We start from the raw sequence: 13,738 nt of genomic DNA on the forward strand, positions 1-13,738 counted from the left end.
TATATTCCCATGTAAAATTTTGAATACATATTCTACCCCTTTGTAGCTTCAAGCCATTCTGCCCCTTTCTAGCTTTAAGCCATGAATTAAATAAAAATAAATTGGCTTTAATGATTTTTCCTCCATATATTTCAAGTGAATAGTAGCTCAACCTAAACCCAAGGGCAATTGTTTGAACATTTTTAAATCTGCACTAACTGGGATGCTTGCATAAATAATATGATTTACATTTTGGCCCTGCAGTTCTTGAACAGATTTTAAGAGTTAATCTCCTTTTGTGGTCTCATCCTAAATTTTGATCTGCACTACCTGAGGATGATTGCAATTTAGCATTGCTTATCATTGCCCTGTTTTTCTTGAGAAGATGTTTAAGGATACACCAAAGGCTTTTTATCAAGATTTTCAACAATTTTGAGATTTTTGGCTAAGAAAGAAGTTAATCACTGCTTTATAATGCATTTAAAATTCTTGGTAATCATGAAATGGTTTTTTAATTATTCAACAATAATGAAACATAAACACTACCACATGTGAATGTTCCGTTATTGAAGCTTCTGATTTGATCTGCGACTGCCTGCTCATGAAAGACGCAATAAATCACTGTGACCACTTGGGGAATTCTTCACTAGCCACACAGAGGTTATCAGTAATTAAACTACAGGGACTCTAGATTTAGAGAAGGAGATCTAACAGATAGCTGATGACCATAAAATAGGAGGCGGAGCTTAGCTCTTGCCATATTGCCGGGAAATCCTTCTGATTCAGAATTGAACCTATTTTACTTAATTAAAAGCATCTAAATACAGAAATGAACCTCCCATTCTTGTGAATATGCATAGGAAATATGGCTAAGTGACAGGTATCCAAAGCTGAATCTCCAAGGTGTCATATATTTCTAGCTTTGGCAGATTTTGTTGTGTAATGGGTTTTTGCCCTCTACTGCAAAGTAAGATCAGACAGTGTGTAGTATTATTTCAAAGGATTCAGCTCCCTTATTTATTGACCATTTTCTCTGAAAATTGGATGGGTTGCTTCTCAAATGTGTGTTCACAAAACTATCTCAGATTTTTGATATCTAGCTTAGTTTTGGAATTACTGAGGGAAATGTTAAATTAGGCTAATAAATTGGTAACATTGAAGTGCAAATGGCTGTAACTTTTGAATTAGAAGACTTATCAAAAATCTGAGATACAGTTTTGAAGTTCAATCTTAAATCTACCTTGAGGCAAAATGACCACTTTGAGGGGTTAAATACAAAAATGTTGATTTATAAAATATTTATGCACTAAAATTTACATTAATATCTAAATAATTTTTTAATAAGTTATTAATTAAAGTTTAAATTAGGATAATTACATGTAAATAGTAAATTTAACAAGCTTTCAAATGATATATACTTTTATTATGTTATCTTTGATAATGAAAGAATAACATGCAAATTAAATTCTGGCATTTGGAAACCTTTGGTGTATCCTTAAAGATGGTTTCCTATATTTTCTCATGTAATACTTCAATCCCTTTTTGTGGCCACACGTTATCAAGTGGGGGTAAAGACAAATTAACATTTACTAGGGCCAAAAAAAATTGATCTCAAGTTTCTCAGGCCAAAAATTTCAAAATTTAATGCGGCAGGCAGGTTCTCTCTCTCTCTTTTTTTGAAGCAAGTGTTCTTTTTTTTCTTAGTCCATCAAAAAAAGAATGATATCAACTGATTCTTACTTATTTGTTCTCTTACATTAATTATAAGACATGTATGAACTCAACTTTAAATAATGTTATTCAAAACGTGTATAAAAGTTAATCCATAGAAAACCATTTTAACAATATATTGAGTATCTGATAAAAATCATGTATGAGAAGGGGAATAATTCATTTTTTTTTCAACTTGGAAAAACAGAAAATTAAGTCATTTTACTTTACAGTATGTCAAAATAGATCTATGCGGCACTGTTTGACCTGATGCAGCGGTGCTTGGGAAACTATAGATTAATTTTTGGGGGGGCCTAAGGAAGCTTTCATTTAAGTGTTGTCTTTTCTACCCTGTGGTTTTTGAGGAAAAGATTTTCACCATTTCTTAATGATCTCCCCTTGATAGAGAGCATGGCCCTTTACTTGAACTTGTCAGTTGATATGTACATATCTTTTTTCCCCTTTGCGGTTTATAAAGCGTAAACTGCTCCAATCCAGGTTATACCAGTATAACTTGGGTAGCTATTAAATTCATTCCTTAAATAATGATATAATTAGCAAGATACTTATTTTTTAATAACATGGAAATAACATTGCACATGTGGCAGTCAGATGGGTTCCATCGCTGGTGGCCAGGTAGCCCAGTTGGTAGAGCACCTGACAAGTGATGCAGGTGTCCTGGGTTCGATTCCCGATCCAGCCACACATTTTCTCCTTTCCTGTTACACACAAGTTGTGTATGTGATAATTTGAATTGCCAAGCAGCCCTTTGATGTCAACAGGCATTCAATATCAAAACTCACATAATATTTCATTATTTTTATTTTATAATGCAGGAATCACAAATATGGGTACATTGTACAAATAGGCCTGAAAAGTTGCCCAAGCACATCTGTCAGTTTACACACATTTTTACACTGGCTTATAATCTAGTTTGGTCTCCAGTTTTTTATTGTCAGCTACTTTCCGAACAGCTTTCATAAAATCCTCTTCTATTACATAATCTCTCTCAGCTCTGATGGCAAACATTCCTGAAATTATCAAGAAACAAAATGTTGAGAAAAAAAAAATTGAAGGAAAGTACAGAATTTATTTCTAATTTTTGGTCCATATGCTTTAATCGTTGGATGGGTTGGGGGTTTGTAACTGACTTTTACAGCACACACTATTTCTCACCTGCTTCTGTACACACATTCCTTAGATCTGCACCGTTAAAGTCATCGGACAGCTTTACAACTGCTTCCCAATCTAAATATAAAGCATTATAAATTTTTACAATATCAGGTTTTCTTAATGCAAACTATAATCTAATTAAAATGTTCCTTCTGGGTCTCTAATTCTTAACAGGTACTTGAATAGTAATAATCTTACCTATTTCTCCATGCTTTGCTATAGGTTGAGCATGAATTTTCAATATTTCCAGTCTTGACTGTTCATTAGGTAAGGAGATTTCTATTGGAAAGAAATAGAATTATAGTTTAACTGCTAAAAAAAATATAATGGACTCTACTAAAGGCACAATAAAAATCTGCATTAAATCATTGATACATGTACATTATGACTGTAATTCCATCTTTATAATATCAAGTAAGAACTGCAAACAATAGTATTGTTCTCCCACCTACCTCCAAGTCAATTTTCAAAAGTTAACACATTTGAATGATTTTTCATATCTATATACATGTAGATATTTATATGAATTTTCATAAAACATTACTTCTTTGGGTAAACAAAGAGATAACTCTACAATTTTGGTAAAACTTGTGTTTTTCAAGATAGAAATCAACGGAAAATATTTTTAAAACATCTCCCCCCCCCCCCTCCCCCATGAAACAAAAAATCCTTTTTACAGGTAATATGTACTGTCATTTCACAATTTCATATTACAGCTTTTTGTGTTTCACCGGGGGGGGGGGGGGGGGGGGGGGACATTTATTCATATCCAAGAATATTTTTAAATGTGGTGATGCTTTAAAGCCCGATTTCAATGAAAAATATCGTTTACCCCCCTTATTTAAAGAGCTGGAATTAGGGGTAATTAACTATTTAACACTGGTATTAAAATTATCAGTCAATTACCATTGAACTATTCTTTGCATTCAACAAAGATTTTACAGCCAAATTGCCAGTAGTATTGAATTAAATGGGTGTAAAATGTAGGCGGGAATCGAGAGTTAGCGTGCATAGTTCTTCTATATATGTATTCTGATGTAAATCTTTAACTCCTTATTTTGGCCATATCATAGCTCCTTGGGTCATACTACATGTAGTATTAAATATATACCTACATTGCTATGTCTGCATATTACTGTTAGTCCTGAACAAGATTACACTAAAAGTATTTCCACAGGACATGAATGACCCACCCAGGGTTCATTAGTAATGCAACATGAAAAGGTTAAGGTCAGAAAATTATGACACAGGTGAATAGCTCTTTCACTAATTTGTATTAGTGGATGAGATTTGAGTAAAACATCTTGAATAGTTTCTTTGAAATTGAATTTTAACCACAGTATCATTTTATATGTTTAGATAACAATATCTTGAATAATTTCTTTGAAATAGAACTAACACAAATTTTAAAATAGAAAGGTCAAGGTATAAAAAATTTGATGCACTGAATAGTTCGTACCAATATGTATCACCATATGAAGTTTGATAAATGTATCTTGAATAGTTTCTTTGAAACTTACAAAATGCAAATTTAAGAAAAGTGAGGTCAAGGTCAAAGGGAAGGTCAAAGTCAAAAATTTTTTATGCTGTTCAATAACAATCACCAAAGTGTATCAGCATATGAAGTTAATAAAAATATCTTGATTTGTCTCTCTGAAACTGAGCTCAACCCAAATTTAAGAAAAGTGAGGTCAAGGTAAAAAATTATTGATGCAGTTGAATAGCTCTTACTAATATGTTTCAGCATACTGAGTTTGATAAAAATATCTTGAACCATTTTTAAAAGTGAGTAAAACACAAATCCAAGAAAATTCAAATTAAGATCAAAGGAAAGGTCAAGGTCAAAAAGGTTGATGCAGTTGAATAGCTCTCACCAATATATATCAGCATTTGATGTTTGATAAAAATATTGAGAAAAGTTTCTTTGAAACTGATCTAAATTCAAAGTATGATTGAAGGACAGACAGAAGGACAAAAGATGGACATGACCAACACTAAATGCCCCTGCCATATTCATGGCAGGGCATAATAAAGTTCTAACATATTCTTTTGAAATATCCCTTCTATATGCACATGTTAAGGTGACCATAATTTGGTTTTTAGCTTTACGGATCTGCTGACTCTTAAAATTTGCATTAAAAAAAATCCAGAATTTTTCAAGCTGCTTGTGTCAAACCTGTGTTTTATAATAGCAAATCATTCAGACTTTTGAATCTGGATGTAAAAACATGTGCAGAATGATGGAAGAAGGTGAGCATCATTGGATTGGTTTCATTGTTTTCAAAAACCAAACTGCACTTACAAACAAATTCATCAAATGCACAAAGTTATGTATCAATAAATAATAAATGTGTATTTTGTCCTTTTCTTTTTTTTTTTCATCCTCCGACTTGATCTTTCTTGAAAATAATCCGTAAAACTAAAAATCAAATTATGGTCACCTAACCCCTGGGCCTTACTTCTTCTACATTAGATGGAAAAACATATACTTGCATCTTTATTTGACCTAGTGATCCTGCTGTTACTTGAAAAGTATTGAATTAATGCTTCCTGAATAATGATATAAAATAATGATCTCTCCATAAAGTTTTTAAAAGATTTGACTTGGTTCAACACTGCACATCCTTGACGCCTGATGTTCTGTGGGTGAAGTTGAATGCCAAGCTTCTCCAAAGGACAGAAATCATTTACATATTCCAGAAAAGGACTTTACAATGTCTCCTTTGACCTTCACCTAAGACCTTATCACTTTAATACTCCCTTTACTCAAGGGCACTATGAACCAGACTGGACAAGGAAAGAGAAAACTCTACAAAACGAGTTATGTTCTGAGCAAGGTTTTTATACTGATGTTTGTTTTAACTTTGACTTTTGAACTTGATCAACATTATACAATTAATTACCCCTTATGAGGTCAACATGGTGAAATAAGGACCTGAGACCTGGCCCCAGGATCATGAAACAAACTTAGACTTAAGTCAAATTTTCATTCTCCTGTAAAATGCTTCATAATTGTCGACTTAATCTCAAAATTAGCAGATAACAACACTTTTGCAAAGCAAAATTGAAAAAATATTTTAATTTTGGTCTGCTCGACTTCTTTAACATTTTAGAACAACATTAAAATTTTGACTTAAGCCCAAGATGTTTCATGATCCCGGGGCCTGGCCCCAAGACCATAAACTGAAAACAGACTTAAGACAAAATTTCAAACCAATATAACATTTGAAATAATTTTGATAATGAAACAAAATTTTTATCATATATTTGAATTTAAATGTTATATAAAATTGCAAATTTTTAAGCAAATACATTAAATAAAACTCAAGATATTAAAAATCAAAATTTTGACTTCAGTCTATTCTCAGTTTATGGTCTTGGGGCCTGGTCCACAAGGTGAACTGACTTGAGACTGCTAGGCAGACAAGGTCAAGTCAGGTCAATAAGTGGGCCAGGTCAAGAGTCCTTATTTCACCATGTTGAACTCATTAGAGGTGGTGAAATGTTTTATCATAACGATATAAAATAAAACAATTTTTGTAGTCTAATTTCTAAAGTTGTATAGTAGGCAAACAAAATTGTTTATTCTTGATCTGGATTGGAATTTGCTAGTTAAGTTGATTACGTTTTCGCCTGCAAGTCTTGTAAGTTTTTGCACCACTGATTTATTAAAACACTTTTATTAAAGAATATCACTTTGTGATTGTCAGTAACATGCATCGTTATAAATTCATGACTGCTCTTCCTGAGTACAGTGAAAATCTGGTGCAGAATTTTACTGTATAAAAGAGTCTCGTTACTGTATAAAAGAGTCTCGTCTGTATTCCTTGAATTTGACATTGTAATGAAATTTTCAATGAATAAACAATTAAAAATTATAGACATATACACCTGGAGATGCTGATTACTTTTCAAGAAAGGGGATTTGCAGGTAATTTCAGACAGGTAACTAAATTAAATATAAATATAATTTAAAACCAAGTTTCAAGATGAAAAAAAGAACATCGACGCAGCTAGGATAATGTGTGCAGTTTTGACATTAGTTTGATAGTAGGTTCCTAGATAGTCAGTTTTTCATTTATATTCTTCCCTAACAGTGCTGACCTAATTACTGTCTAAAATTACCTGGATTTCCTCTTGCTCAGTAACCCATTTGCGTCTTTGGCTTAGTTTGAACTAACAGTCCATCATGTTGTCAGAACAGATCCTATTTTGAACAGATACAGGATATTCCAAAGTAAAATATCCCAGAGGCAATTTCATGATAAGACTTTTACCTATTTTTCTGTCAAGCCTTCCTGGTCTGAGTAAAGCTGGATCTAATGTATCAGGTCTGTTTGTGGCCATAATCATTTTTACCTGGCCTAAAGCATCAAAACCATCCATCTGGTTCAGCAACTGAAAGCATCCAAATTACTTGAACTATGTGAAGCAGCAAAGACAATCGACATTTTAAATGAGAAATGTAAAGATCCCTTTGAAGTTATAAATTACTATAAAATATGTTCAAACCAAACCAACCAAACCAAAAATTTCCCACTTTATAATAGAACAAAATGTCAATCATAGAATATGTCACTGAATATTACCTCCATCAAAGTTCTTTGAATTTCTCTATCAGCTGATGTTCCCTCTGAAAATCGTCTTCCACCTATAATGAGTTAGTGATGATATTGTAAATAAGCTCTTCGAGACTTAAGTTTGGAAAAGAAGTTATGGTCATAGTTTGTATCTTTTTGGGCAAAGTCTTCAAAATTTGTGAATTCTTCTCAGAAGAATAACTAGTAAGAAAGATTTGAAAGTCATTAATGCTATGAGAGTTAGGTAGTGATGTGCCTAGTGGACTTCTGGATTTAGAAATTCAAAAGAGTATCAAAGTTTTCCATTTCTTACCAAATTAAAGTTTTGCAAGTCACTGTTGATTAATACAAACCTATAGCATCGATCTCATCCATAAATATGATACATGGTTCATGATCTCTGGCAAATGCAAACATTTCTCGAATTAGTCTGGCACTCTCTCCAATATATTTGTCTACAATTGCACTTGATACAACCTACAATTTAATTTTTTAAAACACATTATTTAATGGGATTTTTTAAATTTAAACAAATAAAAACAATGTGTTGCATCCATAGATTGGAATTACCAAACAAATTCTTGGAAACTTCTATAAATTATAAGCAAACCATTTTAATGAAAAAGGACATTGATCAAAGTGAAAGTACTTTTCACATGGATGAAATTATTGTTAAGTGTGTATGTGCCTATATATATCAGTAGTTTAGCAAAACAAAAAAATTATTTATGCTCCCTGTACTAGATCTTAAAAAAGTCATTTGATACATAATCATTAACCTTTAGGAAGTTGGCATCCAGCTGACTAGCTACAGCTCTAGCTAACAGAGTTTTTCCAGTTCCTGGTGGTCCATACAGTAGACAGCCTTTGGGAGGTGTTATTCCTACCCTTTGAAATAACTCAGGATTCATCAATGGAAGTTCTATTACCTAGAATAAAAGGATATTATACTTTTATATACAACTTTTAATTTTTGAAAATGAATTTATTTTTTCTTGCGTTTATGAAAAGGGCTGTATTCCACAAATTCATTGACATCATGATCAGCAAGTACGATTGTATTCCTGATCTCGTTCCCTTTTCTCTATACATCACACCCAAGATGTCCAACATCTAAAGAGGAATGGCTGAGGTTGGTATCAGCCAGGGATGGGGTATTTGAAAAAAGTAATTGTAATTGACTGTAATTAATTACATTTTTTGAAGTAATTGGAAGTAATTTGTAATTGAACATTTTTTCAATTACTTGTAATTGTAATTTAATTAATTACACTGAAAAAATACCATGTAATTTCAATTACTTTTTCAATTACATTCAATTACTTTATATAATACACATTCATGATATATTCATGATATATTGTCACCACTACCTCCCCATTTTACTGGTTTTTATTTTATTGTTAAACATATCCTCAATCCTTCAATTATACAAAATCTTAGGTTAATGCTTACAAAAAAATAATTAAATGATTGGCTTGATAATAATAAACTAGTTTTTTTCTAATCATTATGTAAATTTTGAATTTTTTGATCTATGTTTATAAATATGAATTTTGAACCACCCTTCTTTGGTCTATTCAGCTATGAAACACACATTTATTATATTTCAATCTTTGTTGTTTGGTCAATAATAAAGAAAAAGAAGGTGTGTGTCATTAATTAAGTTCTCTCTTGTTGGGAAGAGATAATTGCCCTCCAGATCACAGCTTTAAATTGCAATCAAAACAAATCAGCTCCTCTAAAGAGATATTCATTCCATGATTTAGAAGACAAAGCCAATGGAGATAATTATTTCAATTTAAAATGCTCCGCTAGCTTTAGAAAAGAAAAACTTTCAATTTGATAATTATTTTAACATCTAAACAGATTTTTATGAATGAATTTTCTATCTGTACAATTCTGATTTATGAAGTAAAATTGTTTAAAAATAAATAGCAATTTAGGATGTTCAGGTTACCTTCAAAGGAAATATTTAATTTGAGGGGTTACAGTCCAGCGACTCATTTCACTCACTTTTAATCAAATATCATAAGCCATGCAATTTGTGTACATGTAGGTTTTGTTTGGTGGAAACTGCATCAAACTGATCTCGGATAGTTCTTTAAGAGATTCTAATTATTTTGTAAATAAATGTTATAAATTTAACCAGAATGATACACAATGCCTATAGTGTATTATTTCTTGTACTGTTTGTGCAGAGGCTGAGCTTATATACAAATAAATGATGTTCTGTATATTCATTGACAGGAATTATAAAAAAATTCAAAAAAATTAAAAATGTAATTTGTAATTTAATTAATTACTTTTGCAAAGTAATTGTAATTTAATTAATTACATGTCTTAGAAAGCCTGTAATTTAATTGTAATTTAATTGAAGAAAAAGTCAAAGTAATTGTAATTTAATTAATTACTTTTTAAAGTAATTGACCCCATCCCTGGTATCAGCATTACTAGTACTGGTAAATTTGCATTGGAAAGGGGGAGAATTGGTTACAAAATATATAAAAATGATCAATGTTTTGGTTTTGTTTTTGATAATGGAAAATGGTGCTGTTGATCTATTTTATTTACTTATGAAAAACATTTGTTGTCCACCTGATTTAATTTTCCAACTAAGCAAAATTTATCTTTCTTCATCTTCTATCTGTAAAATTTACTCACTATTATTAGAAAGTACAAATGTCTAAATTTCAACTCCGATTCAAACTAGCAACAAAAGTATGTAAGAGCTAAAATATATGAAATCAAAGATCTTTTTTCAATTTCATATTTGTCTCTACCTCTCTCAGTTCTCTGATCTGTTCCCCAAGTCCACCAATCTGATTATAACTAACACTTCCTGGATCCTCCACAGACATATTGTAAACCAATGGATCCACCTCCCGTGGTAAGTATCGCATTACTGTCAATGTAGTCATATCCAGTGCCACTCGAGTCCCTGGCTTCAGCTTACTTTTGTCCAACTGCCTCCTACAGCCCACCACGTATCTTGGCCCATTTGTTGCTTTTACAATGAACTTTTCCTCTGTTAATTGCTTCAACACCTCACCAACTATCTGACCTACACTCTGCAGTGCCTTCAGATCATTCTCAGACTTGTCATATTGTTTGTTTAACTCTTTGGCATTTTCTCTCACTTGAAAGAAAATCAAAATTGAATATTTTAATCTTATCCATATAATTTCTTCCATAAAATATATAACAATGAGAAGTACTAATTAAAGATAATAACAAGCTAATCAGACATCCATGTACAACTTTGATCCATGTTGTGACCCCATCCTACCCCTGGGGGTCATGATTTCAACAAACTTCAATCTACACTGCCTAAGAATGCTTTAGTATTAATATGACTAACAATGGCTTTGCTGTTCTTGAGAAGAAGATTTTTAAAGATATTTCCTATATATTCCATTGTAAAATGCTGAACCCCAGATTCCTTTATTTCTATTATATGTATTTTTGGCATACATGTATTAATGAACAATAATAAGAGGCCCATGGGCTACATTGCTCACCTAGGCACATTGGCCAGGAAAAAGCAGAAATTGATTCAGTATTGAAAAGATCAAATATATAAGTTATTGCTACCCCCTCCCCCCCCCATTAAGTATTAGTGTAGATACTGGGGGACTGGGGGGGGGGGGGGTATCTACACTACTTGAGGATGCTTCCGAATTGATATGACTAATCATGGATTTGCTGTTCTTTGGAAGAAGATTTTTAAAAATATTTTCTATATCTTCTAATGTAAGACTTAGTTTGCCAATTGTGGCCCCAATGTACCCCAGGGATCATGATTAAAAATTGAATCAACACTATCTAAGGATGCTTCCATATAAATATAACTAATCAGGGCTTTGCTGTTCTTGAAAGATTTTCTTGAAAGACCTTCATCAATCTGAGTACTCTTTTCAATCTATTCATTGTGAAAGTATTTGTGGACCCTTTTAATGAGTTATTGCCCCTGAAAGTTTTTGATGTTTACCAATAATAAAATTTTTTCAAAACGATAAGTCGTAAAGACGTGGGAGTGATGGGACCAACTGCATTACATTCTTCGACCTCTGAACTTGAAGTTTGTGTCAAGGTCATTCAAAGTCTAAGAAATTTAGCTCTTTCTATAGCTCTTTTGTCTTTCAACATATACTATATATCTTTGCATCTTTAATATGTACTCTTAAAACTTCATTCTTGTCCCCTAATCTTAACCCCTTTAAAAGTTATTGCCCCTTTAATCAGTGGTTGAAATCTACGGTAGCCCAATGCCCAGGGCTAGTCATTTTAAGACTTGGGCTAGCTAATTTAAATGTAACGATAGCCTGTTGGACTAGCTGAACAGAAAAAAAAACTTGGTTTAAATTCAACAAAATACAAAATTGTTGATTTTTCATAGCAATGTGCTATTCGTTTAAACCTCCAATGCTGAAGAGTTCCAGCAACAGCCTGCTTCAAATACTTCATACTATGGTTCATTTCTATAGGAAATAGTAGTAGAATGAAGTATTTGAAGCAGACTATTGCTGGAACTCTTCAGCATCGGAAGTTTAAATGAATAGCACACTGCTATGAAAAATCAATGACTTTATATTTTGTTGGATTTAAACCTTTCAGAGGTAAGAAAAGAAAGTTTTATGGTGATAGGGAATTAAAAGGATGTCCAACGCAAAAAAGTTGAAGCAGACAGCTAATTCATTTCAGCCCGTATTAATCGAAACAAGTGGTTGAAGCCTGGGCACGATTTCCTGAATGAGATTATGTGACACTAGTCTGAGATTTGTAGAAACACCAGACCAAAATGTTTAGTCTCTACGAATCTCGCTGAGATTAGCAAAGATGGTGAAAGGCATATGGTTTGTTTTGATTTAGTGATTATTTTCAGTGCAACTCCTTTTGTAATCTTCAAAATCGTTTCGGAGCAGATCCGCTCCGTTTTCCTAAATTGCAACTATATAAGACGTATTCTAATTGTGGTGAGGGATTGTCCCGAGACACAATTAGATTACTCTACCTCACTATTGACAGAGACCTATATACCTATATACTAAGTAGTATATAGGTCCCTGCTATAGAGTATGACAAAGCACAATTTGAAAATGGGAATCTTGTCATATTACAACGATATTGTTTACATTGGATATAAAATAAATAAAAATACTGCGTACTTTCTTTGAGTCTTGCCTCTAATTCTTTGTGCTCCAGGAGCTTTTTTCTGTAGTCTGCCAAAGCCTTTTCACGAACAGAATCAGTCACCGGCGCAGCCATTTTTTTTTCTTTTAAGTAACTCGTACATAAAATGGGATTTCAACAAAACCTGAATAACTCGTTCATCAATCAAACGGAGCAAAAACGGACCTCCAAAGACATCAGAGGTGGGATCAGGTACCACGAAGGAGTGAGCATCCCCTGCCGACCGGTCACACCCGCTGTGTGCTCCTTGATATGATCAGTAAATAACGGAAAAAATCCGTCAACAATTCAGTGTGTAAATAATGGTCTAACAATTAGTATGAAAAACGTCAGTCAGCATATGACTCAATGATAGGTTTATTTGCTGACAAGGTCATTGTATCGACCATAGAACTTACGAAATAATATGACTTTAAACAAGACTGTTGATATTCTTGTTTCATCAACTTGTTTGTCAATAACTTACATCGTTTTAGAAATTGTTCATACGTAGAGCATGCTCTTGCGTATCGAATCAAATGAGAGATATACACCCCATATGCAGGTGATAAGGGTATATATTGCTGCATAAGTAAGGGAAGACTTCAAGTTGACGATTAAAATCGTCACGTTTATCATAAAGCTTTGTTGTAAGATTACCATTAACAAGCCCGTAGGAAGCAATTTTAGTTGGGGGGGGGGGCAAACCCATATATTTCAGTGATTCAGTTGGGGGGCACTAGCAACTACCGAAAATTCCTTGACAAGCAAAAAAAATTATTGAGGGGGCACAAGCATAGAGTAGCTATGTTTTCTATAGTAATCTATATATCGGCAAATTTATTGAGGGGTACGGCCCCCCGTCCCCCCCCCCCTCGGCTCCTACGGCCATGATTAACGTCCTTTTCTAGTAAAATATCCAAATATAAAACAGATGTGTCAGACTCTGTGGTATCTTTTATTTCAAGTTCACTGGGATATATCGTGTCGACATATGAATGGAAATAACTATTGATAATACGTAGTCGCTATATCTAAATGTCGAGTTGCAGGCCACAGCAAGAGATTTCTTTTTCTCATGTACAAGATTTGGAATAAATTCTGCTTCATGGAAAAAAAGAAAT

The 13,738-nt window shown here is 32.9% G+C and overlaps 1 protein-coding gene across 1 annotated transcript; it reads right to left on the reverse strand.

Annotated features, from left to right (window-relative positions):
• Positions 1-2,493: 2,493 nt before the first annotated feature.
• LOC133183459 (26S proteasome regulatory subunit 10B) lies at positions 2,494-12,717 on the reverse strand. The gene is made up of 9 exons (XM_061318418.1): positions 12,611-12,717; positions 10,226-10,581; positions 8,222-8,371; positions 7,796-7,919; positions 7,452-7,513; positions 7,140-7,260; positions 3,061-3,141; positions 2,866-2,937; positions 2,494-2,720 (listed from the first exon to the last, which is right to left on the reverse strand). Exons 1-9 carry the CDS (start codon positions 12,708-12,710, stop codon positions 2,602-2,604), a joined length of 1,185 nt encoding a protein of 394 aa, XP_061174402.1. The 5' UTR covers positions 12,711-12,717; the 3' UTR covers positions 2,494-2,601.
• Positions 12,718-13,738: the final 1,021 nt, after the last annotated feature.

Source organism: Saccostrea echinata, unplaced genomic scaffold (assembly GCF_033153115.1).
Source record: "Saccostrea echinata isolate AGI-Se365-2 ecotype Australia unplaced genomic scaffold, CSIRO_AGI_Sech_v1 ptg000009l, whole genome shotgun sequence".
Classification (NCBI taxonomy): Eukaryota; Metazoa; Mollusca; class Bivalvia; order Ostreida; family Ostreidae; genus Saccostrea; species Saccostrea echinata.